This window comes from Tenrec ecaudatus, chromosome X, assembly GCF_050624435.1.
Source record: "Tenrec ecaudatus isolate mTenEca1 chromosome X, mTenEca1.hap1, whole genome shotgun sequence".
NCBI classification, from domain to species: Eukaryota; Metazoa; Chordata; class Mammalia; order Afrosoricida; family Tenrecidae; genus Tenrec; species Tenrec ecaudatus.
This window is the reverse complement of record NC_134548.1, coordinates 53,029,118-53,056,254: the sequence shown is the minus strand read 5'-3', so window position 1 is coordinate 53,056,254 and position 27,137 is coordinate 53,029,118. Positions and strand designations below refer to the sequence as shown.

The 27,137-nt window shown below is 42.7% G+C and overlaps 1 protein-coding gene across 2 annotated transcripts in view; it reads left to right on the top strand.

Annotated features, from left to right (window-relative positions):
• The window catches only part of SLC9A7 (solute carrier family 9 member A7), a 187,954-nt gene extending 166,478 nt beyond the window's left edge, over positions 1-21,476 (top strand). For both annotated transcript variants that reach the window (XM_075538636.1, XM_075538635.1), the window contains exons 15-17: positions 4,184-4,266; positions 11,107-11,212; positions 19,649-21,476. In XM_075538636.1, the coding sequence (XP_075394751.1) occupies positions 4,184-4,266; positions 11,107-11,212; positions 19,649-19,900 (441 nt within the window). In that variant the 3' untranslated portion in view covers positions 19,901-21,476. The remainder of the gene's footprint in view (positions 1-4,183; positions 4,267-11,106; positions 11,213-19,648) is intronic.
• Positions 21,477-27,137: the final 5,661 nt, after the last annotated feature.

Below are 27,137 nucleotides of genomic sequence, written 5' to 3'. Positions count from 1 at the left end.
AAGCATCACGAGATGCCACAGTGGTAGTGCTAACATGTTGGGCGGCTAACTGCAAGGCCAGCATCTTAAAACCACCAGTCCCTTCATGGGAGAAAGACGAGGCTTTCTATTCACATAAAGAGTTACAGTCTTCGAAGCCCACAGCGGCAGTTCTAGCCTATAGGGTCACGATGAGTCAGACTCAACTTGATGGCTGTGAGTTTGGTTTTGGTTTATGCCAAGTGTGGAGTGCCTAGGTGAGGTGTGGGAAACAGAAAGAGTTCTCCCAAGTCCTCTCCCCCAAATATGTTAGACTGCTTGCAGCTAATGGTAAAAGTTACTTCCCTTGAGGCAATCAACTGCCAGATTTCTGTCTCTTCCCACCATGGGTGGGCCTGCTCCCTGCTGCTGGGGACAATGGGCTACTTCTCCCAAGAGACTTGCAATCATTAGCTTGGTTCCTGTAGGTGGGTTTACACCCTACTGATAATGGTCTTTATCAGTTGAGCCAGGGAACCGGGAACAGTTAAGCTGCCATCCTGAATCTAGGATCCGCCCATCTTGTCACATGTATACCCCCAATCCCTCCTCGTCCTATTGCGTGTATGTCCCTAGATTGTCCCCCTCTCATTGCTGTATAACCTATAATACTACCCCTTCCTGTGATGTATGTCTTTACCTGTAATTAGTGGGCTTGCACTCCCCACAAAGGTCTATAGGCCTGGGTTGGCAACAGAGAGATCTCTCTCGGCTCCTCCCTTAACATCTCCTCAGCTCCCCCTCTCCTTTCCCATTCTCCTTCCCCTGCTCCCTTTCCCCTTGTCCTCCTTCCCCTCCCCATCTCTCCACATGGACCACCAAGCAGGACTGAGGTGAGCATTGCTACCATGGAATGTGTCTGACTCCATTATTTCAATCTCTCTTCTATCTCTCATGCTCTCGATGACTTTAATATGACATTTATATATATATCAACAATACAATTGTGTCTATCAAACCAGTGATTAGTGGTCAGGGGCTGGCACCCCTTCCAACCACAGTGGGGCAAGCTGTTAACAAACTTGGTGGCTAAGTGAAAATCTGAGGTTCAAGTCCAGCCACAGAAGGCCTAAATATTCTACTTTAAAGACATCTGCCAATGAAAAACGAATAGAGTACCGTTTTACTCTGATACATGCAGGATTGCCAAGGGTTGGCATTGACTCAATGACAGCAGGTTCCTTTCAGTCTCTTGGGAAACCTTGTGTGGGGGGCGCTGTTGCTTTTGAAGCATTTCTCAGAGAAGCTAGTGTTGTGCACAGCCTTCAAGATGCTGAAGGGATTAGCCAGCGAGGTGTGGTCGGCGGGAGAAGATGAGAGGAAGAAAGGGTGTTCCAGGTGTTAGACATAGCCCGAGTGAAGTACCTGGCGGTCTGAGCCTTGGTGGAAAGGCAGGTTCTGAGGGTGGGCATGGTGAGAGAGCAAGTCTCCCCTTTTCCTGTGAGCAACACATGAAGGGAAATCCTATTCTCTGAGTGCAGCCTGAGAAAAGAGGCGGTCATCCGTATGGTACCATCAGCCTACACCCATGCTGGCTGCTTCTCAGCCCTGCACTGTTTGGACCTCACAGGATAGGGTCTGCTGGCTTGTCTGTGTTTGGACCCTAATTCCTGTTCCATAAACCCCTCCAGGTTTCCCTAAAGCTACCCTGCACCTAACTTTGTGACCCTATTCATACTTCTACCACCATTTCTTGGAATAAATTGTTTCATGTCCCTTTTACAAAAATGGCACATTTTCTTTGTCCTAAATTTACCCCTTGTGATCTTTAGTGGTTGCTTCAGTTTCTTAGTAACTAATTTTGTGGACTACAGGCCTGTCTCTTGATAACATGAGGAAACCTTTTGTTAATTTGCCTTCAAGTGTAAGTCTTTCCTTTGTTTTAATTGCTTTAGTTGTCCTCTTGGGGGCTTATATAAGTCCCCTATAAATTCCTTGAAGTGAGAGAGCAAGAATTTAAGTATTCCAGGTGTTATTAATGCTTTGGGGTTTTGCATGACCTGGTAACCTGGTAGTCTGTTGTAGGACAGGAGCAGGTAAGACTGACTTTAGGAGACTTGTTTCGTATGTGATGATCTATAGCAGCGGTTCTCAACCTGTGGGTCGGGACCCCTTTGGGTAGCAAATGACCCTTTCATAGGGGTTGCCCAATTCATAGCAGTAGCAAAATTACAGTGATGAAGTAGCAACGAAAGTAATGTTATGGTTGGTGGGGGTCACCTCAACATGAGGAACGGTATGAAAGGGTTGTGGCATTAGGAAGGTTGAGAAACACTGCTCTATAGTATCATTCTGGCTGGTATTTATCATTTTGTTGGGTTTTTTTTTTTACCATTAAATTCTGTAGGCACTTAGAACTGAAAGCTTAGAGCCCATCCCTATATAAAAAGCCATTTACTCTTTGGGGTGTTTTTGGTAAAGATAGTTGCCTGGACAAAGGTCATCTGCTAATGCTCTACCCAGTCTTATGGCATTTTAAAATCTTTCCAAAGAAATGATTGTTTTCTGCACCTGGAAACATCTCTATATCTTCCTTCTTCCATGTGATTTTTAAAAAATAGTAAGTTTTTCTTGGGTCTTTCTGTGTTTATATTTCCCCATTCACAGAAGGACCCAGTTTAACTCAGCCATTTTCATGTTCATGACTAAACATTCCTCAAATACCTTGGGGAATCAGTTATAAAAATAATTTTTGCTGTTGGAAACTAAGGGAATTTAAATAACTTGCTTGCTAATGTCTCTCCCTCTACTTCTTTCTGAGTCTATTCTCCAGAAGATCTTTGACTACTCTTTTCTCATATCCCACTGGTCTGTATCATCACTAGTACAGTGTGGGAATTAACCCCCTATAATTTAGCACGCCTACATGTCATTGTAGTTCAACTTGTATTGGTTGTTGTCATTGTCCCTCATGCACAGAGTTGTCTCTCCCTGAAATATTAAAGATAGTGATGCTAGGAATGTTTGTGCCTCATAAGCAATCTGGACTTTCAGAACTTGTCATCCAGCAAGCTCCATTAAACCAAAAGCCCAAATGCTTGGTGCTGAGTCGATTTCTACTCAGAGTGGCCTTATAGGACAGAGGAGAACTGCCCCCTCAGGATTTCCAAGGCTGCAGCCTCTGTGGAAGTGGATTGCCTCATCTTTCTCCCACAGAGCTGCTGGTAGTTTTCAGTCAACATCCTTTTAGTTATCAGCTGAACCACTGTGCCACCAGGCCTCCTTAAAACTCCGCCACCATCAATTCAGTCTCTGCTGCCTCATAGCAACTCTAAAGGACAGTGTAGAATGGTTCCTTTGAGTTTCCTAGATATAGATCTCTATATGAGCAGAAAGCCTCCTCTTGCCCCCTGGGAGCATCTGGTGAAGTCAAACTACCAACCTTGCAGTTAACAGGGTACGTATCATCCACCATACACCCCTCACATTGCTACAGTCATTCCAATTTTTGTATTAATTTTGTCATTTCCACTACTTGCACGAACACATTTCCTAAACCTTGAGTGAATGCTTGTTTTGCAGGTTATTTTTGAAATTCAATGATGGGGATTTTGTTCTTATTGGAAAGGAACTTGCTACCTGAGAGTAGATAAATGGCCCAGGCTCTGTTTTCTGCCCACCGACTACCTTATTAAAGTTGGCAGGAAAACAAATGATTGTGCTGTGGAACACAAAGTAGGTGCCTGTGTGAGGACCTCTGAGAACCTTTGTCTGGTTTGTCAGGCAACTCAACAAGGCATGGCTTCTCTATGGCAACCTCTGGAGGGTCTAGAAAGTCAGTTTTATAGAAGCTTGCTTTAATTTATCTATAAATCAATTTGGCCATGTTAAGTTGTAGACTATTTTTGGATAATCTGTTTGAAAGTTACTTTGAGGAAAATTACAATAGAATATAAAAGGAAAGTTTGTATTTTGTGCTGCATTGAATCAATTTTACCCACTAACATGACCAAACCTTCTAACGTTAAGGGTTAATGTGCCTGCATTTTGAGTTTATTCAATTTCTACTAAAATATTATCCCTCAATTTATCTTGGAAACTTTGTTGGTATGGGACATTTGATTATGAGCTCTCAATCTATAAAAGTTACGGTTCAAAAGAAAATCACCATTTCTTCCAGGGCCCTTTTCTGCAGCTAAACATTTGTACTCTTGTTTGTTCCTAGGACGGTCCAGATTCTGCCAGAGGAAACCGGACCAAGCAGGAGAGTGCGTGGATATTCAGGCTGTGGTATAGTTTTGACCACAAGTATCCTTTTAACTAAAATATGCAGGAAACATTGATGACTAGATCCTTCAGTTGAAACAGAATGATGTCTGATGAGTGAGGAAGGTGTGTGCTTGGTACAACTGTACCAACTGGTACATGCGACTACAACCAGTCAACGTACTGGGATACGTACAACTTACTCAACTACAATAATCCTATTGGGCATCACTCTGGTCAAGAGGAGTATTTTCTGATCAATAGAGGAGCGAACCCACAGCCTGGTTGACTTATGTGGATCTTCAGAGCTTTGTGTATACAAGAAATGTGACTTGGAAGGTCAATTAGTGAGCATTATACAATGAACCACTCTGTGACCAGAAAAAGAAGTAGGGCTTGGGCAAGTATTCTATATGAAGAGAATAATTTCTGCTGGTGGAGTCAGCAGGATAAAAGGAAAATCTAAAGCACTCTCTCATGAATATAGTTGCAAAAATTCTCAACAATATCACTATCAAGAGGATCCTACAGCATGTCAAATAATGACTAAATGAGATTTATGCCAGGTACACATGGATGGCTCAATCTAAAAAAATAAATCAGCCTAATCCACTACCTAGTCAAAACAGGTGAGAAGAAACACATGATCATATCAATTGATGCCGAAAAGGCACTTGATAAAATCCAACCCACTTTCCTAATAAAAGCCTGAAGAAAACAGGAAGAGACAGGAAGCTTCTCAACACGTTTAAGGGTATATGCAGGGATACGTCGTCTCAAAGTATTGCTAAAAAGTCATAGCAACTTTTATCAAACCAAAATATCAAAATGTGAATCTGCTGTTTATCAACATATCCTACATCTAAAAAATACACTTGTAAAGGCGGCGTTTCCATCTCTCTAACCCTTCCCTGAAGAATTCTGTGAACTTCAGCTGCTACCATGTCAAAATGGCAATTTTTCCATTCTAGAGGGGCGGCATAGTGGTTGCATGTTGGGCTGCTAACTGCAAAGCCAGCAGTTTGAAGCCACCAGCTGCTCTATGGGGGAAAGACAAGACTTTCAACGCCAGTAAAGTCTCAAACTCACAGGATCAGCTCTACCATGTCCTGTTCGGTCGCTATGAGTCAGTATTGACTCCATAGCAACGAGTAGAGGGATTCATTCAAATCATAGTCTTCTGGATTTGGGGGGAAAAAAGAAATCTGAAGGGACAAGATCAGGGTTGTAGGCTGGATGGCATAAGGTTTCCAAGTGAGATTCTCGTGGGATTGCCTCTGCTACTCTAAAAAATGAGCAAGTGAATTGTCATGATGTAAAAACATTCCTTAGTGCAATTTTGATGCCCTTTTCCTTACCATTACAGTTTTCCATTTTCTTTTAGAACTTCTAAATAATAAGCCTCCATGATTGTCCTGTGTCCTTTGAGAAAATCTAAGATTACCCCTTTGGAATACCTCAAAACAGTCACCATGACTTTCTGAGCTGACTTCTCTGCCTTGAACCTTTTTAAAGTTTTATGGCCAGAATTCACATACTATATAATACAATGGTTTAAATATATTGAAAAGAGTCTTGCAATCACCACCACAATCAGTTTTAGAACATTTTCTTCATTCTTGTACCCATTATTATTAGCACCCTATTAACCTACAACCTCCCCTGCCATAATCCTAAGGAAGTATGAATCTAGATATTGTCTCTCTGGATTTACCTATCTTGCATTTCATGTGAAGAAAATCAAACAAAACCTCCAACAACAATAAAATAAAACATAGTAAGACCTCAATCCAAGGAAAAGCAGAAGATAATAGAAACTAGAACAAATTTAAAAATAAGTCAAAAGGGAAACCAACTGATAATGTGTTAAATTTAACCTAACTATATCTGCAGTAATCCACTTTCTAGTGCACCTCTGCCTGAGGAGTAGACTATTCACATCCCTGGTCTATGGTCTGAGGAAATTCAGTGGCGGTCTAATCTGTCTGGGGACTCAGCAAGTAGATTTTGAACTTCCACTGTCGATAGTGTGAAAACTGGGCACTCATGTTTTAAGCTCTAATACAAACCCCTCTCTTATTGATGATTTTATTATCAATAATCCTTTGATCACACCACTTTGTATGTTTCTTTCATGAGGGCTTAGATGGCTGCATGTTTTAAGGCAAGCCTTTAAGATCCCAGATACTATTGTTTCTGACAGCTGGGAGCCATCTGACTTAATCCCTGCATGTTGCTATAGCACCCTTATCTTCAGTGATCACTTCATGAAGTCTGCCTTGAATTTAACTGGCCCAGAAGCCCCACCTAGGTAGCCACTCTTTTGTTTGAGCACCCCCCCCCCAACTCTTCTAAAGGTACTCTAATGGAATCAAAATGTGTAATACTGAGAGACCTTGTCTGCAGCCATCTACTGATGGCTAACACATTTAAATATGTTTTGTTTAGAATAAACCTGTGCATGTATGAATAGAAACCCTAGTAGCAACAAATTAATTATTTACCCTCACGCCAACTTTATTCTCAGGGGGGGGGGAGACAATATTTTTCTTGAGAACAGGAACCAGACAGAGATGTTCTTTGTTACCATTCTTATTCAGTCTTGTTCTGGAAGTCCTACCAAGAGCAATAAGGCTAGCAAGGAAAATAAAGGGATCCAAATTGATAAACTATAAATAGCACTATCCCTATTTACATGTGATATGTTCCTGTACACAGAAAATTCTACAGTTTCTGCAAGAAAGCTACTAGAACTAGTAGAAGGATTTAGGAAAGTGATAAAGTATACAAAAGTCATCCAGATTCCTTTACACAAATAAAGAGAACTCTGAGAAGGAAATCAGGGAAACAATATCATTCACAATAGCCACCCCAAAAAATGTAATACTTAGGAATAAACCTGACCAGGGGTGTAAAAGACTTATACAAAGAAAACTACAAAACACTACTAAAAGAAACCCAAGAGACAGCCTACATAACATACTCATGGATAAGAAGACTTAACATTGTAAACAAGTCAATACTACCCAAAGTGATCTACAGATATAATGCAATCCCAAATCCAGATTCCATCATCATTTTCTAAGCGAGATGGAAAAACTAATCACCACTTTTATATGGAAATGAAAGAGGCCCTGGATAGGCACTGCTTGTTTAGGCACTGCTAAACCTGGGTAGGCACTGCTAAACAAGAACAAAGTAGGAGGCTTCTTACTTCCTGATCTCAAAATCTGATATACAGCTAGAGTAGTAAAAGAGCCTGGTCCTAGTAGGAGGACCACACAAACCAACACCAGACATGCAGGCCAATGAAACAATTGAGACCCCAGAAGTAAATCCATTCACTTATGGACAGTTGATCTTTAACAAAGGATCACAGCTCATTAAACAGGGAAGAATTAGTCGCTTTAACACTTCTCATACCATGTACAAAAACTCAAAATGGAACAAAGATCTAAATATAAAACTTAGAACTATAAAGATTATAAGTAAAAAATAGGGACAAACTTAGGGGCATGGTATAACGACACTGACAATTGTAAGGAAAAAGACACAAATGGCAGAAGAGAAACTGGTTGACTGGCACTTTCTAAAATGTACACACTCATGTGCATTAAAATATTTCACTTGAAGAGTCATAGAACCTACAGGCTAGGGAACAATTTTTGGCAATGATATATTGCCAGAGGCACTAAACTCCAACATTTATAGGAAACTTTAATCCTTCAATAACAAAAAGACAATCCAATTAAGAAGAGGACAGAGGATATGAATGGATTTTTTTTTAACAATGAGGACAGGATACATCTACATCTGTGCTTATGTGTTCTACAGATATATTCATGAATATGGTAAAGCATACACAGGCATCATTATTTAAGCTTTTTAATCCACAACTAATCCCATACTTTGTGGGGCTGCATCACTAGGCTTGAGGGATTTGGACCATCGTCTCAGGGGACTACTAGGTCAACTGACATAAGTTAGTCCACAAAGACAATGTTCTTTACCTTCCTTGGATGAGTAGCAATTGGAGTCTGAAAAGCTTGTGAGCACAAAAGGACAACTATTGCATGAGATCATTGTTATAAAGGAAAACCCAGTACAAAGGTTTTCATACCCAAATAACCTTTGACGATGGCAGGAGGATTGGTAAAACGCAGTTGATTATCTGAAATGTAAGCCTTCACTTAATTCATAATTAAAAAGTTAAAAAATAAACTTACGAATACCCATCCAGAGCAAAGAAGAATGAAGAAAAACAAAAATTCTAATAATTAGTAAAAACAAACTAATGGACCACAGCCCCACACCAGCCTGAGACCAGAAGAACTAGATGGTGCCTAGCTACCACTACTGACTGCTCTGATTGAGACCCCAATAGAAGGTACTAGATACAATGGGAGAAAAAAATCAGAACAGCAGTTGAACTCATTAAAAACTTAGACTTACTCATTGTTCTGGCAGAGACTGTTGGAACCCATGAGATGGAACCCTTAAACACTTTCAAACCTGGAGGTTAGCCCCCTCTCAGAGATCACCTTTCAGCCAGCAATAGACAGGCCTGTAGGGGAGCAAAACCACGCATGGTGAGCCTGTTCCTCAGAACAGGTAACTATACAGGACCAAAATGGTGGCTTTTGCCCAAATACCAAGCTGAGAAGGCAAAATGGAGCAGGAGAGATGAGCAAATGGAAACAAGGAACCCAGAGAGTATGTGGTCAGAGTGTTGTTACTGTGAAGGGATTGTAACTAATGTCACAAAACAAATGCCCTTAAGTTATTGGATGGGAAATGAAGTTTCCCTGTAAAATTTCACTCAGACCACAGTTGAATGTTCAAAAAGAAGTAACAACACCACATTCAACTAAGGGGGCAGTATTGAGGGACCTGATTTATAATCTAGAAGTGAACAAAGTTAAAAAAATAAGTAAGGGAAGATTCATTTTTCAGAAAGATACCTAGAGATTCGCCTTTGACCAAAGTTTAAGTGAAATCGTATTTAAAATTTTTTTTTAGTATTATTCTATCTACAATGAAGGTTTATATATTGATCTACATTATTGCGAATGTTACTTATTGATTTCTAACATGTAAGCTTAATTGAAAAAGCAGAGATGTTTCCATAATAATTGGAAAAGAATAGATTTTTATTTTTTTAAAAGAAGCAGTAGTGAGGGTTAATGAGTTACATTTTCCATCCCTCATAGGAAAGAACGGAAAGTCTCTGACTAAAGTTGATAAATTAAGAAATAGGAGAAAATATATTAAGTTGTTATGGCAATTACCAGGGCAACTGGGTGTGAGAGAGAGATTTGGCATTTTATGCCCTTCCAACTGATAGAGATAGGTAGGCTGATATTAATACACACAACAGACACATATATGCTACATACTCATTTATTTATTTCTTTAAAAGAAGCTTCTAGAGAGCTTTTATGTGGAGAAGTTGCTCAGCTGCTTGAGGCAGGAACTGAAAAGTAGCCTTTTGGGTTCCCCCTTGGACTCTAGCATTAATCATTCTACAAAATCCAAGCTTAGGTCATCTTCTGAGCTAAAGACACAAGCTGGCTGGGAGGCCTGCAGGCGCCAAAGGCGCCCAGGCTAGAGGCGTGGTGAAGGACAGGAGCCAGAGGGCAGCTGATTCCGTTTGTAAAGCTCTCCAGTTTTGTTGCGTAATTCCCAACTCAGAATTCAGCCCAGTGTCTCCTTCTCCCCACCTTCTGCAAAGAAAGCTTCCCTCTTCTTAGACTGAAGACCGGAAGTGGTGGTATTTGAAGCCATTACCTTCTTGGGTACTCTAATGGTTATCTCAGCTTCCTCTAAAGTCACGTGGCCATTCGTCCCATGAAATAGCGCCACTTTTGCCGTGTTACTTGGGCTGGGGTAATCAGGAATTGTCCCAGCTCTGTCACAGTGTGGCTGTGCAATTGACAGCACACATATTCCTGGCCTCCCCCTGAGCTTTCCACAATTCAGTTGATCTTCACATTAGAACAGTGGGTTGTTTTTTTTTTCCTCAACCAAGGACGCTTTTGGTCCCCACTCCACTTCCCCCAGCTGCAGGAGCATTTAGCACTCTGGAAGGCAAATTTGATTGCTGCCACTGTGGGGAGAGGCCAGGTACACAGCTCACAGGGCAGCCCCAGCAACAAAGAATTATTCAGCCCATATGTCACTAGGCAAAACAAATGAACAAACCCATCACGGTAGAGTCGATTCTGACTCATGGCCACTCAGGAGGACAGAATGGAACTGCCCCGTATGGTTTCCGAGGCTACAAATCTTTGTGGAAATAAATTGTCAATTTTTTCTTATTCGGAACCACTGGTGGGTTACGCTGTGGCAATCTGTTTCTGAGTACTTCATTACGGGGACATGGGGAGGTCTGTGATCCAGTTCCACTGTGGACACTCTGGGTAGTATGGGTTAATGGGAGTACTTAACTGAGAACAAGGGCCAGAGAAGACACAGGAGCTGGAACATCTTCACCTCTGGGCACACTATCTTCTGTGAATTGATTGTGGGTCAAAATCCAGAATACTGGTTGAAAGAAAAACTTTGATTCAACATAACTATAGAAGGAAAAGGAGTGTTCTAATTAATCAACTATTCTTTTCAATTGAAAATTAGGAATCATCAACCTGCGATTTTACAGTTCACATTTAAAACTGATGGGGCGTAATTTAATTGTGGGTTCAAACTGTTTCAGATTGCCCTTAGGAATTTTTGTCTGTATTGTCCTGCTAAAATAGGGGAAAGAAGTTTTATGTTTTTTCTTATGTAGACAGTATGTTGGATAATGTGCGCTGATTTTTAAAAACACAATGTGTTGGGTATGTGTTTCCTTCCCAGATCTTTTTCCTTGACACCCTTTTAAAGTTATTTGAAGCCCATTCTCACACACAGTGGCCCCCCATTAACTACCACTCTCCCAGCCTGCTGTGGCTTGCTGGCCCGATGTCTGACGAGTCCCCAGGTGTATAACGTAAGTACAGTGTACCAAGTCACAACTCTATTTTCTATACCAGATAATTCCTTGTTTAAGAAGGGTGCGCTCATACCTCTAAATGCACACATTTTTTCCTCTAATAGAACGATTAGAAATAGCAAACCTACTATGTTTATATATTTTGCACAGTAATAGAGAAACCCTTTAAACCAGATTGCCAGTGCTCTCCAACAGCAGAAGAACAATTGATTTGGAATCAGAACAAGTAGTTTTAACCTACTCTCCCACAGGCCATTTAAATGCACTGAGACTCAGTTTTTTAAATCTGTAAAATAGGCCTAGTAGTGAACATTAAATAAGGTGTGTAAGATTACACTGTGAAATATAGAAGCCATTCATAAATGTGAGGATGATTTTTAGAAATTATGTTAATGTGGTTTGGCCCTTTATTTAAATGTTCAGTCTCTAGAAATAGACGTAGCACAGTATAAAAGGCATAGCCTCATTGGTGGACATTTTAGCACTAGGGCTGACTAGTGACACAGGTAAAGGGCGGGGAGCAAGGAGAGCAAAGAGCAAATATGGAAGGACCATCTGTCTTCAAGTATCTTACGCATCTTGTGACTAATATGGTTTCACAATTAATAATCAACATTACTGAGACCCTAATGCCCATCTTTTGGTAATTAGAAAATAACGTGAGGTTTAGTGATAAGAAAGCAGAGTGCAAAGCCCAGCTTTGAGAGAGAAGGGCTGCACAGAAGCGAGCCAGTCCTTACTTTGGGTGGAAGAGCTCATAACGGCTCTGCGTACTAAAGTGGTACCAAAGGGCAGGTAACAGCTGGGAAGGGGCACTGGGGCAGAGGGTAGTGGGTTGTCTGGAATGCTTGAGGGCAGCCACATCAGAGCACCTAAGATCTTGAAGCTTTGTGAGTGGCATGTTCTTTCTCCTAGATTATAACTGCCAAGTCACCAGTTGCAGCAACCTGGTGGGTAGTCACAGAACTTGACACATGCAAACACCACTGGGCTGCCGTGGAGAACAAGGGTTGCTTGGTGAAAATGGAGTTCTGCCATGGTCTCTGCTTTGAATTATTACCAAATATAATGGGGATCAGTATGAACATCTTCTTAAAGTTAGTTGAGCCTTCCAGCACCCCCAGCTCCTTCCTTGAATTTCTCTTATTAAAAGTAATTTTTAATACATGTGGGAAGTTTTCAAAATGTAACTTAATATCTATCAGCTTTAACATAGTGTTAGTTACTACCTATGTCAGAAGGCTGCAAGCTTCATTTTATAGTTGCCCATCCTGCTAATAGCTTCCTTAATAAAAGTTGTCTTTTCCTGAGAACTGAATAGCTTGCTCAGTTTTGATGTCTTGTCTTAAGTGACATGTATTTTATCATCCGAGACAAAGGGTGCTGACTTAGCATTGCTACTTCTTCCGCTAATCAAGTTCCCACTGAGGAAGCCCTGTTTCGTTGCATTTACATGTTTGTCTTCTCGTGCTAGTCTCTTTTAAAGAATTCCTAAAGCCTTCCATCTTCCTAAATTCTAGTACAGGTCACTTTTCATGTCTCTGGTAGCACAGTAGGTTATATGTTGGGCTCCTAACCTTGAGGCCGGTGGTTCTCACACAAGCTGCTCTTTAGGACAAAGATGAATCCCATAACGATCGACAGCCTCAGAAACCCACAGGGCAGTTGGACTCTGTCTTATGTGGCAGATAGCTTGGTTTCCTCCCTCATTTCTCTATAATAGTGACATAACGTATTAAAATGTTATTAAGGCTTTTGAATTGGACATTTGTGAAAGTTCCTTTGCTCATGGATTAGAGATACCTTGTCTAGTTGAAGAATATTGAATATACCATAGATTTTCAGAAGAACAAACAAATATGTCTTGGAAAAAGTACAGTCAGAATGCTTCTTTTTAATTAAAAAAATCATTTTATTGGGGGCTTGTATAGCTCTTATCACAATCCATACACACGTCCATTGTGTGAAGCACATTTGTACATATGTTGCCATCATCATTTTCAAAACATTTTCTTTCTACTTGAGCCCTTGGTATCAGCTCACCCCCCCCCATCAACCCTTGAAAATTTATAATTTTTTCCATGTCTTACACCATCTGCTGTCTCCCTTCACCCACACCCCCTTTCTCGCCCACAACTTCTCCTTCCCCTCTGAGTATCGCTACTCTCATTATTGGTCCTGAGGGGTTTATCTGTCCTGGATTCTTTGTGTTGCAATCTCTTATATGTACCAGTGTACATGCTCTGGTCTTGCAGATTTGTAAGGTAGGATTTGGATCATGATAGTGGTGGAAGGAAGCATTAAACTAGAGGAAAGTGGTCTGTTTCATCGGTATTATACTGTACTCTGACTGGCTTGTCTCTTCCTTGTGACCCTTCTATAAAGGGATGTCCAATTGTCTACAGATGGGCTTTGAGTCTCCCGCTCATTCACATTGATATGATTTTTTTTGTTCTGGGTCTTTGATGCCTGATACCTGATCCTATTGACACCTCCTGATCACACAGGCTGGTGTGCTTTTTCCATGTGGACTTTGTTGCTTCTGAGCTAGATGGCCGCTTGTTTATCTTCAAGGCTTTAAGACCCCAGACTATATCTTTTGATAGCCGGGCACCATAAGCATTCTTCACTACATTTGTTTATTCACCTGCTTTGTCTTCAATGACCGTGTGGCGAAGGTGAGCATCACAGAATACCAGGTTATTAGAATAAAGTGTTCTTGCATTGAGGGAGTACTTGAGTCGAGGCTCAATGTCCATCTACTACCTTAATACTTAACATATAAATATAAGTACATAGCTCTATTTACCTATCATTATATAAAAATATATCTACATATGTACATGCCTGTGTTTGGATGTCTACAATTATCCTTTGCCTCCTAGTTCTTTCCTCTATTTCCTTTTACTTTCCTCTTGTCCCACTATCATGTTCAGCTTTCAGTAATTCCTCTCAGCCTACATTGCCCTTGATCAAAACCCACCAGGCATCCTGTGCCCTCCTTACCATTGATTTTAGATCATGTGTGGTTCCCTTGCCCCTGAGTTTGTTGACACACCTCTTCCTTTCCCCTGCCTTTCCCTCTCCTGTGCCCCCCCCCCCCAACCAGCTGTCCCGTTGTTTTCTCCTCCGGATTGCTTATCCCGCCTGTATTATCTAGATAGACATGTAGAGCCAGTAATAAGCACAAAAGCAAGACAAATAAAAAGAAAACATACGAGACAACCCCCCCCCCAAAAAAAGATAGTTCCAAGTCTGTTTGTTGACTTTTAGGAGTGTTTTCCAGTCGAGTCTGAGGGGGTATCACCCCTTGCCCCCAAAGTCTATTTTTGGTATTCCCTGGGGACTTCATTGCTTTGCTCCCCTTGCTGCTTTGTTGCACACTTCAGTGTTTCATCCCGGTGTGATGGGGTCAAATCGAGCACAATTCCCACACTCTGTCTCCAGTGTTGTCCCTCATAGCACTATGGGCCAGTGCGGGATGTCATGTCTCGTGGTGGGGCCGGCCCTATGGTCATCTCTATGCATTGGCTGCTCTGAGCAGGAATACCGTCCTCAGGGCTTGGTGGGCCAGGATGTGTTCCACTCTCTCTCCTTCCCTCTTCGTTTGCTCTTGTGCTCTGATCAGCCATGTCCCTCTCCCTGAGCTGTAGCTTCAGTGCTGTCCTCTGAAGTGAACAGAATGCTTCTTAAAAGAGAGGGTGACAAGACTTCTTCTCGATGTACTTTGGGCATGGTATCAGGAGGGATCAGTGTCTGGAGAAAGATATCCTGCTTGGTAGAGTGTCAGCCAACAAGAGGCTGATTGACACAGTGGCTTCAACAGTGGGCTCCAAAGTAACAATAATTGTGAGGATGACGCAGGACCGGGCAGGGTTGTATTCCGCTGCACATGGGGTAGCTGGGAGTTGGAACCAATTTGACAGCACTCAAGGCTTCCTGCCTGGAGTAATCTTTGATCTGTGGCCTTTCCATAAGATTGGAACTACAAGCAAACTTGCCCTTCAGTGTTTCTGCTGCTGCTTTGGGCCGGGGTCTTGACCAAGTTCTCAGGCGGCTCCATACACACTGCTGGAGGTCTGCTGTTGAGGGTGGGAGCAAAGTCCTTTAAAAGTTGCCAGTACTTGAGGAAGCCAGGTTCAGAGAGGGAGAGGGAGTTGTTGTAGAGGTTAGGCATGATGCAGTTCTCATGGCTCGGTGACACATTGGTGTGGCTCTTACCCATCACCCGGGGGCATTCTTTTATTTGACCAAGCTAATGTTGGAGCTAGTTGAGGTGTCCACTACTTCCACCATCTCTAAACTACATGGATTTGATAGATACCTGCTGTCAGCTTAACTCCTAGACAAGAGACTTTGTATCATTCTCACAATCACCTGTATTTTTCAGTCCATCATGATAGCTCTGTGCCAATTCATCTCCCTGAGACTCCCCTCATCCTGGTTCCTTCACTTTCCCAAACATGTCTTCTTCCTATAGTGACTGAGCCCTCTTCTTGATGTGTCCAAGTGGATTGGAAATGTTCTCTTGTGATCCAGGTGGTTTTCATGGGCTAATTTTCTGAAGTAGATCCCCAGACCTCTCTTCCTATTCTCTCTTAATCTGGAAGTTCCATTGAAAACTGCTGACTTTTGAAATCATACCACTGGCATAGCTTTCAGGATCACAGCACCACACAAGCCCCCACTACAGCATAACCCACTGAAAGACAGGTGGTGGTTGGATTTGACTTGCATCCAATGCACATATTCTTACCACACTCTTGCTTGCAGGGCGCCAGGGTTGTCTCACTGCATTTTCCTAGCAGCCTTTGCTGGGAGGGTCGTTCTTCTCATGTGCAGACTTTTAGTTTAGCAAAACTCTTGATCCTGTCATCTGAAGTGTGAGAGTGTGAGTTGGCTTCACACTTTTCTTATGACACTTAGTAAGACTTGGATTTGGCAATCACTCACCACTGTGTTTTACTATGTCCTTGTTTCAGAATGACCCTGCCTTACATGCCATTTGTCTGGACTTGTGACTTTCTTGAGTGGAATAGGGCAACAGCAAATTCGGTTTCTGTTGTCACTGGATTTGGCCTGGCTTATCACTGTAAGGAATCAGAGCAAACCACACGAGAATGTATCTCCCTGGAGTTTCCTCTGTGAAATCGGGGTGGAACGTCTCTCCTTTTGCAGAATTACCATTTACAAATCACGTGCATTTTTTCCTGTACTCCTCTCTCCCTTTCTGTGGCTCCAAACATGGTGATGGACACTCAAATCCATGCTAGAATAGTCTCGTGGACAATTGAGAGTCAAGAGAGGCAAAAACTCTGGACCAAAACATCATTTAGCACATGTATGAACATGAGAAATGAGATGTTCCAGAACAGGGAAGAAGGATCACACCCACCCCTCCCCCAACCCTGAGTTGGAAACTGAAAATGGGCACATGACATCATTTGTTATTAAAAAAAACTATGGCAGAGCCGATTGAATTTCAGGACTTTCTGAAGAACAGATGGAAACGAGGGAACTTGGGGAGGTTGGAGTGAGTTCTAGAATTGTCCTTTACATGCTGGCCTGAGTCCAGGCTTTTACTTTAATTGTTCATTTGCACCCTGCCACATTCCAGCGAGGATGTGAGGCAGCAAGCCAAAGGAGTTGCGTGTTTTCACGTTCAGATTGCCGAAGCACTGGTTCAGTGGAGCCACACTGTGCCCGCAGTGCAGACTGGGGAGAAGTCGACATCACTGGCCAACAATGCAGGACACAAGCCTGTGCTTGTTACCAGTGAGTGCGCAGAGATGGGCGGGAGAGGGAGGGAATGAGGTAAACATGGACTCCTCCCTAGATTGGTGTGTTAAACATTCATTTAGCCAGTTAAGCACAATTAACGAAGGGTGCCAAGAAGAGACCAAGGTCCCTGCCCTGAGCTAGTTAATAATTCAGGTGGGGAGTCCAGGCATTGGCATGCGAGACTCTGCTAGTGACCTCAGGCCGTGCGCTTGGGTGCACGCCTTAGGTGTCAGGGCAGTGACCTCTGCATCCTAGACTGCATAGAACCCGCTGTGTCTAGGAGACAGGATTTGGGTGAGAGTCGATGGGCTGAAGGCAAACAGAAGAGAAAAGAGCAGTTTGACCTGTAGCATGTTGAAAGTATGTGTTTGCGATGGAAGAATTCCAGTGATTGACAGGGCTAGGGGATGTGAAAGGATGTGAAAGTTCTGTGATCTGTGTGATCTCGTGTTATTTTCTAAATCTGCTCGCACTGTCTTTTCGTCCCAAGTACTGAGGCTTTGCTAAAGAGCAACAACTCACTAGTGACTCACAGTGACCCTGCAGGACAGGGTAGAACTGCCCTGGTGGATTTTCAAGCCTGTGACTCTTTAAGGAAGTAGAAAGCCTTATCTTTCTCCCCTGGTGGGGCTGGGAATCCCAACGGCCGACCTTGTGAGTGGTATGTAGCCCAGTGTGCAGCCCTGACATCACCAGGCTCCTGCTAGAGCCTGCCTGATTTCGTCTTCTCTATCTTGGTGCAGTACTGCGGCCTGGCCCGTCCTTTTCCGGTTGCGGTGATTTATCACATCCTTTATGTTGGTAAAACTAATCTGGAAGCAGCATAAACCTGAACTATGCTTCACCTCAGCCAGACAACCTCAGACGGATTTTATAGGTTATCTGGCGTAGTGGGTTATGCATCAGGCTGTGAACCACAAGGTCAACAGTTCGGAACCACCAATGGCTCTGTGAGAGAAAGATGACACTTTATACTCTCATCGGGAGTTTCCGTCTTGAAAACCTACAGGGGCAGGTCTACCTTGTCCTATAGGGTCACTATGAGTTGGAATGAACTTGATAGTAGCAAGTTTTGTTTTTGTTTTCCTTTTTCTGAGCTCCGGTTGCCTTTTTTGTGTGGAAAGAGTGTTTGCCCCAGCACAGGGAGGGCTAAAAATCAAATGAGAGCTTATGTGGTGTTCCTGGCTAGCATATAAGAAAACGAACTCATTGCGGTCCAGTCATATCTGACTCATAGTGACACATGTGGGCAGAGTGGAACTGCCCCCTTGGAGTTCTGAGACTAGTCTTTACAGCTAGTGTCTGGCTGGCCAAGTGGTCTAAGGCACCAGACTCCAGTTTCGGCTTGCTCTGGGTGAGGTTTCTCATCTCCAAAGGGGAGGCATATATTTGAATCCCACATCTGACATAGTTCTGTTGTGGAGTCCTGGTGGCACGGTAGTTAAAGTGCCCCACTATTACCCCAAAGGTCAGTGGTTCAAACCCACCAGCTGCTCTATGGGAGAAATGTGTCGAAACGTGCTGCCGTGCGGCGGAGTAGTTCTGCTCCGTCACAGGGAGTCATGAATCGGCATGGACCCGGCAGCAGTGGCTCTGGTTTGGTTGGTTCTCTTCATGGACGCAGACGGCAACATCTTTCCTATAGCAGAGCGTCTGATGCTTTCAACCACTAAACGCTCTCAACCACTAAACATTTTCATTCAGAGTTGAGCCTTTAATTACCCTGCCACCAGGGCTCTGGAACACAGATGGCTGAATAAAATTTACTTCTCTCTCTTCTCTCCCTCCCTGTGTTTGCTTTGTCTCCCTGAGGACTTCTTGGTGAGAACTTCCCTTCAGGCTTTTGTTCTGTAGGTACCAAAGCCAATCAATTGTGACACCTAGCACCCCTGCAGAGGGGTTCGGAGACCGGAAAGCTTTACATGAGCAGACAACCCTGTCTTTCTCCCACAGAGCGGTCAGTGGATTGGAGCCAAAGCACTGACCTTGCAATTAGCAGCCCAACACGGATCCCAGGATTTCACCAGGAGTATTTTCTGTGGGAACTGGAGGGGGAAAATTGGAAGGAAATCTTATTTGTAAATTTTTGTTTGTTCTCCCCAAATTGCCAACTAGGACAAAGGCGAGTTCAAATGTAACTAAGGGGAGGGGGTGGAGAATGGTTTGGGAGAAAGATGGGGCTTTCTACTCCCGTCAAGAGTTACCATCTTGGAAACACACAGAGGCAGTTCTACCCTGTCCTATAGGGTCTCCGTGAGTCAGCATGGACTCGATAGCAAATGTTGGGTCTGGAGGATGGTTTATGTAGGGAGTGCACCCACCCAAGACACCTGCCCAAAGGAGAGAGTACAGCCTTAGCCTGTCCTGACTTTTTGGTTTGGGAACCAGAAAAACAGTCTGGTTTCTCTTTGATCTCTCAGTCCCTAAAGCCACTTTGTGACACATTGGAAGTCAGAACTGTCTCCGGTATTCGAACTTCTCATTCAAGCAACAGTGGTTTACATTGCATGGTGGCCTGTGGCTTATAAGCAGTTATCACGGCAGCAAATATCACAGACTCCAGTTTGCAGCTGACAGGCTGCGGTTGGGGTTGGCTCTGGGCCTGGAATATAGCAGCAGTCTCCCATTTGTTTTGTTGGTTGCCCTTTGCAGAACCAAGAGCCACTGCGAGAGGAAGACTCCGATTTCATCCTGACTGAAGGCGACCTCACTCTGACCTACGGAGACAGCACAGTGACTGCGAATGGCTCCTCAGGCTCCCACGCAGCCTCTAGGAGCCTCGAGGGCAGCCGGAGAACCAAAAGCAGCTCCGAGGAAGTGCTGGAACGAGACCTGGGAATGGAGGAGCAGAAGATTCCCAGCCGGGGCACCCGCTTGGTGTTTCCTCTGGAGGATAACGCATGACTTTCTCCAGCCCCTGAAGCAATGGGGTGGGCCCACCAACGGGGTGAGGATGGCCACGGGGCCCAGTGATGTTTGAGGTGGGGTCTTGACAGAACTGAACTAATGCTTCTATTTTAATGGGGTCTGAAGATAATCTTAACCTTTACAATTTAACCCAAGATGGAAATGGTGGGGCTCAAGTGTTTCTAAATCAAGACAAATGCCACCCTATCCTCACTTTTTCACATAGTAGTACGCAATTTCAGAGTTAAACAAACAGACAAAAAGCATGCTTTCACGATCTCTTACTTCATTCACCTGCAGCACCTGAAGGAGGGGAGGCAGGTGTTGGGAATTCCTCCTAGGAGAGGCTTCATGTTAATACAAAGCAGGGCCAGACTGGCTGGGGCTGAAGAAGGGGCAGTTAGGAAAGAACAGGCTAGAAGAAAAATCCCAAAGGAAAGCAATTGAGGGTGCGCTCCAAGGAGGATGGGAAGCGGGTGTTGAAAATGGGACAACTTGCGCGGAGGTGCAAGAGACAAAGGCTGTAGGACAGCAACCCCGCATCAGGCCTCCTGACTGTGTTCCCGCTAGACTGAAACAGGCAAATCACTCCGTGAACAGTTCAACCTGGGCGAAATCATTGTGGTTCATTCTCTGGAAATCTCCACAAAGAAGTCGCTACTGAAATGTTTAAAAATGGAAGGCAAAAGGAATATACTGTTGACTTTTTGAAATTAATCTGAGGCCGGGACGTATTTGTACAATAACCGCTGATGAGAACCCTGTAAAGGAATCCGACCCTTGCGAGCGTCAGATGAAGTGACACTCTGAGGCCTGAATTTGGCCCCGAGGGTAGGACAGGACAAATGATTTAATAGGACAGATCTCTACTGTGGATTTAAAAATTACACTAAAATTATGGGATGCCTTATTCAACCCAAGAAGTACAAGGCTTATATTTAACAGAAAGAACTCTCACAGCAAGTAAAGAATTAAATAGCTGCCAAGAGAATTCTGCAAGGTAGTGTTCTGAAGATTGGATATAAGTCTAAACTTTGAACTGATGAATTCGACTTCAGTGGCTGCCTGGGGAATCAGGGGGAGTCCATGGAACGTTCAATATGCCACCAGTTAGGGGTAGGGATACTCTGAGATGAAAAGACTCTTAAAAAATCTAGGTGTCTTCACACCAGAGTGCCATATTGAGAAGCACAATTTGTGGGTGAAGTGGAATTCATTTCTTGATTTTAGTTTGAGTGATTTCAGGATAAGCTAGTCTACCTGTCTTTACCTGTAGCAGGTGAACTACTGAGAATTGTGGGGAAAGGTGGGGTTTGTCCCCATACCTGTATGCATTGGTGTGATCACATTTGGTCACCCAGTGTAAAAAAACATGCTTTTGGAACATGTGATCATTGTTTTCTTACTATTTAGACAAAATAGTGCCCCAATCAAATACGCGCATGATGAAATCAGACATTTAATCCCCCGAACTCATTTTTAGTAAGACATTGCTTTACACTGTATGGCTTTATGTGAGCCAAAAAAGATTCATTGGGCTGGGTTGTAAAAGAGTGTTGATGCCCAATCAGTTTTGAAAAACAGAAACAGAAATTTCATATAGTTCAATATAATATAATTGAAAGACTTTTCTATCAGGCTGCCTCCCATTTCCTGTCTATCTACAATAAAGTCCATTTAAAAAAATTTATGATCGTCTTGGACCTTGTAAATTTGAAAACAGTTAAACAACCTAACTTAATGAGGCCTAATGAAGGACTTAAGAAAGCCTGTGATGTCCAGCCAGGAAAACAGCTTTCTTAGTGAATGCCTGGAAGAGAATTGATTGGGTTGTGGTCTCAGCCTGCAGACAGGCGTTCTGGGGGCACAGTGGTTAAGCACTTGGAGGCTGACTGAAAGGATGGTGGTCTGGACCCAGCAGCTTCTCCCCAGTGGAAACGATCTGGTGATCCACTCCTGTAAATATCACAGCCTAGGAAAGTCTGGGTTCAGCGGACTGGGATCGCTTCAATAGCAATGGGTTCCAGGCTGCACACAGCAGCTTCCAGAGTTAACAGGAGACTGATTGGAGGCGGGTGGATGTGTGCTGGGCCCAAACCAGGACAGGTCTTTTATTTAGTAGAGTTACCTTAGTCAAGACCAGTTATTCTATATAAACTTAAACAGTAAGACCTTGCTTTTTTTCTTTCTCTTTTGATGGAGTGAAGGAGAGAGTTGTTGGCTCTTTGGTGGTTTCTTTGTAAAGGCTTGCTTATCTCATATATTGCTTATGTATTTATATGAATCTCAGAATGAAGAAGCTAACAGAAAAACCCCGATGCTGGTTCTCGAAAAGAGCCAACCAGGCAGGGTACATCCTCTTTCCACTAACCTCAAGGTTTCGTTGTCATTTGGGTTTCCTAAGAAACGTACAGCAAATTATAAGAAGTTACCCTCGTCAAAAGGAAAAATAACCACTGAGTTTTCCATCCTAATCTTCGATCAATCCTTGCATTGTTGTTTTTACTCCCTTTAGGTCTCATGGACTGCCAAACATTTTATTCCGAGCCATACGTCTATGTAAGGAAGTGGGTATTAGCTATGACCAAAATTTAGCTAGGATTGTATTTATTTGATTGGGCCTTTTATTCAGTAGAAGGAACCCCGATGGCCTCATTGGTTACTCACTGAAGGTGCTAACTGCAGTTAACAGTTGCTCTGTGCGAGAAAGATGAGACTCTGATCCTCTAAAGATTTAGAAGCCTGGGAAACCCAAAGGGGCAGTTCTGCTCTGCCCGGTGGGGTTACCAGGAGGCAGAACTGGCTCCACGGCAGTGGCTAGGTTTTTATGCACTAGGTAAGAGGAAGGAATCTTGACCAATCATTTTAAGTTTTCTGTTGGTAAAATGTGAGGAACGATCCTGACCTTTTAAGGAGTCCTGAGAAGATGAATCCATTCAGCCAAAGTATTCATCTAGAAGCATGATGCTTAAGTTGGAGACGAGTAGAAATCCATGAATCCCAGAAACCATTTAATTCAAAACAAACTCCCTGCTACCAGTCTTGCATAAAATCAGATTGAAACGGATGATTAATGGTATCTTCCACTAAACAACGATCCTCTTCTGAGCTACTAAAAAGTCACTTTATAGACATATTTGTTCTGAGTGGGGAAGAGAGGAGGCTAGCAGGCAGTTTTCAAATCTTTAATGTTCTAGAACAGAGGTTCTCAACTCTGGCCAGTTCCCACCCCCCAACCCCCAAATACCAAGTAATGGCATGCTGCCAGCGTTTCTGATTACAGTGAGTTTGGGTTGGGAGCTGGGCATCCATATTTTGTTGGAGAATCTCAGAAGAGTCAATGGGAAGGCAGAGTTGAGAGCCTTTGGTAGAGACCTTGCAGTGGACTCTGTTTGGAGCCTTATTTAAAGGAAAGGCTTAGCTAGTTAGGGCTTGAAAACAATTGTCATGTGAAACACACTGTCTCGGTCAATAATAGGGATGCTTTGATGAAAATCATTCATAAAGTGCAGCTAAAAGGATCATGGTTTAAAATCCTCATATGAATTTACAACTTGTCCTCATTGTGGAGAAAGGGGTTTGTTTGGGTGGTTTCTTAACTAATACATACCATGAAGCTTTCTAGGAAGCTCCTGTTTCAGTTTAATCTGGAATCAAATAACTAGTTCCCTTGTAGTCAGAGTTCTCCTTCAGATTCCAGTTCCCCATGTTTAAATCCATGTTGGATTTCCTCAGAATAAAGGGTGGGCCCATTTACTGCCAGGGAAGAGGTCCGTGTCCAGGGGACGGCTGTGACAGCGTTGCTGTCACTTGGCGGTATCAGCATCAGAGGGGAGTGCCTAGGAAGACAGCCTGTTGAGTAGCACAGACTGTGGGAATACCCAAAGTAATACTCTTTGGGGGGCTGATAAGGGACCCTAACCTTCTTTTAGAGAAGGAAATTTGGAATTTATGTACGGCTGCATTTCTTCTGGGCATCTGTAACCAAAGGGAGTTTGATTACCCAGTGTGCTTACCAAAGTACTGAGACAAATCAGCACTGATGCCCTGAAGCCAAAATTCACACTGTGACATCAGCCATTTCATCAAGCAAACAGCAAGGATGCTCTTTAGGCTGTGTTCTGTCTGACAAATGGCATCTCTTTAAACAATGTGGGAAATGTCCTCTCGGCCACCCGCACACATTTCACACACGATGGCATTGAACGTCATGGCCTGTTCTGTGTGCTCTCTTTCCTCCATCACACCTCTTCTTCGTCCTCAGTGGAAGCCAATGTACTCTTGTCAGATACTCAGTGTGAACAAGTGTTCTCCAACTCTAGAAACACCACTGGTTCACAGAGGAAAGGTCAATGGCAGAGCAATGAAGTTACGCCTCAAAGGTCAAAATCACCCGCTTGGAAGCCTATCTTACTCCCCACTGTGAATTCTTAAAGGTATGTCAGAAAGTCGATCTGACTATCTGTTGTAAAATGTGATTGGAGAGTTAGGTGGGCTATTGGGAAAGCAGCTTGCTATTTTAATAAGTATGACTTCTTATTCCATTCCAGAAGTGGGGGACTTGACAAGTTTCACATCTGCTTTTGGATGTTGATTCTTAGATACTAATGAAGTCATTCTGGGAAATACATTCGGTTAGATTTAGTTCTGATCTTTTATGTTGTTTGTAGAATAAGAGCCTGGCTTGCCAGTGTCTAATATAGTACATTGAAGGAATCTAGAAGCCAAGAGTTATATTTTTAAAAAGGACCCATCTGACTGTTGCTTTTACCACTTCAATACTTGAAAACAACTTCCTCTTTTCTAAAACCCAATAATAGTAATTATCGAGGAAAATACTTTAGGAACCAAAACTAATATCTCATTACATAAGTAAATCTAGATTGTGGGAGACAATCTTTTGAAATAAGACATAGAAATAAACACTTTTTTCCCAGTGTCAATTTTCGCAGACAGAGATTTTATTTAGCAAACACATCTTATTTTTTCACTCCATGTTAGTCCATGGTGTAAAGAGAAAAACCAAAGCTTTTGATGTTACTTTTATTTTTATAAGCAGAGTGACGCAGATAGAGTAAACAGGCAGCCAGTTTTCTGCTACCCAAGCAGCCAGAAAAGGTCTGCCTTCTGTGAGGGTCTGAAGAGACATGAGTGCACACAGGGGCATCACTGTCTTATTTTGATGGCTACTTTTAAACAGAAAATAACAGAATTGCCAAACATCAAGATAAAATAGACCCTCAGCCGGTGGAAAATGATCTGGTCCTGTACATGTCGGAGGAGCTCAGAAAATGACTTGTAAGCATGCAGAATTTAACAGCTGCGCTCTAAAGAACTTACCAAGACGAAAGATCCAAGCGGTCCTCAGTGGGTGTCTAACAGCACGGATGTCTGCGGGATGACTTTTGTTATGATTCTTCTATTTGGAGAGGTCGAGGAATGATGTGCAGTTGTGTTGAAGGTAATGTCTATGCACGTGGGGGGCCTTTCTCTGAAACTATTCAAATTAGGGTCAGCTCCTCCGAAGTTGTCTTGTCATTTATTTATTTATTTATACAGAAAGTACATCTTGTATTTCTCACTTAGGACATTTTGCTATGTCTATTAAAATTATGAAGTAAAGGGAAAGCCCACCAGGATTCTTGTAGCAGCTAAAAAGCCATTTCTAAAAATAGAATTGGATGGATTTAACATGGGGTGATGTGATCTTCTGGGGAACTTTTTATAGTGTGTGCATACAATAATTGGGGCAAACTTTGTTCTCTCCATTCAACAGGAACTAACAGTGGTTTTAAAAAACAGTGTGCTTAAACTGTGAAAATCTGGAATTATCTGTAACTGTTCTGTGCAATAAGGAAAACTGCAGTTAGGCCCCCAGCGTGGTATCTTTCCCTATCGTTTTACTTAATATTTGCCTTTGTGTATATGTTTAGATTGATATTGTGAAAGCTATCCATGTGGTTTCCTGCACTTTACTGATATCTAACTATTTTTCCCTCAAAGCTTTCTTTCTTTTTTAAAAATAAAAAGATTAACTGGCTGAGCTCATCTTGTGTGTGTGTTTTTATTTTTATTAATTTTTTTTACTATTATCTTTCCATAGAAGGAAAATATTGTATTCCCTGAGCCCCCTTTACCTTCTTCTCCAGCTTCATTTAGACCGGTGTTGGCCAACTCCCTCCCCCAGATCTACCCCATCATCTGCTTATGTCAATAAAGTTTTATTAGAATAGACCATGTTCATTGGTTTACATACCACCTTGGCTGCTTTCATGCTGCAGTGACAGCAGCACTGTAAGTTGTTGAGATGGAGATCATGTAGTACATCAAAGCCACAATTTACTTTCTGGGCTCTTTATAAAGTTTTTGCTGACTCTAGAGTTCCATGGTTGAAGAAATCCAGCTTTAAGAGAGGGTCTAAAAATCATGGCAACATATTTCTGAGATCTTCTTTAATGCCTTCTTAAATATCTTCTTAAAGATTTTCTTTAGTGCCTTCTGTTTAAAAGAAATACTTTAAATCTGACCTCTGCCTGTGATTTCGCCTGACCTGCAAGTCTTTTAGAAGTTTCGAGTGTAGAATCCTATATCACCAAGTTTCAGCAGCAGCAATTTGTAAGATTTAGGTACCGTATATACTCCAGTATAAGCCGACTCGAATATCAGCCAAGTCACCCAATTTTACCACAAAAACTGCATTAAAAATGTGCTGAAAAACTCGGTTAATACACGAGTATGTATATATGGTAAGTGGATTTGGCATTTTGGCTTCACGTTTAAGTTGCTATGGGATAATGCTGAAGATTCTCAAACCCAATGCAGGTTTACCTTCATAGTTTGTGCATTCCTTTGTATGCAGACTAGCTTTCACTTGGCCCACTCAGTTAAGCTGCTTTCTCACAAAATGGCTTAGCCTGGGTTCTTTAGAGAAGCAGAACCAACGTGGGCGAGAGAAATGGCTCATGCGGTTGTGAAGATTTGTAGTTTCAAATCCATGGGTCAGGCCTCAGGCTGGAGGCTTCTGACTCATGGCTGCTGATAAACCTCAAATCAGTAAGTCAAATGGCAGCCTTGGGGAGGTGGTAAATCCAAAATCTGCATGCCAGATGTCTGGCTGCTGAATCACATCTGAAGAACCAGAAGTCAGAGGATTATGAGTCAAATGTAGGATCTTATTAAAGTAAGCTTTGCCAGAACATCTGTATATATTGGATGCAGGCCACACCCCATGGAT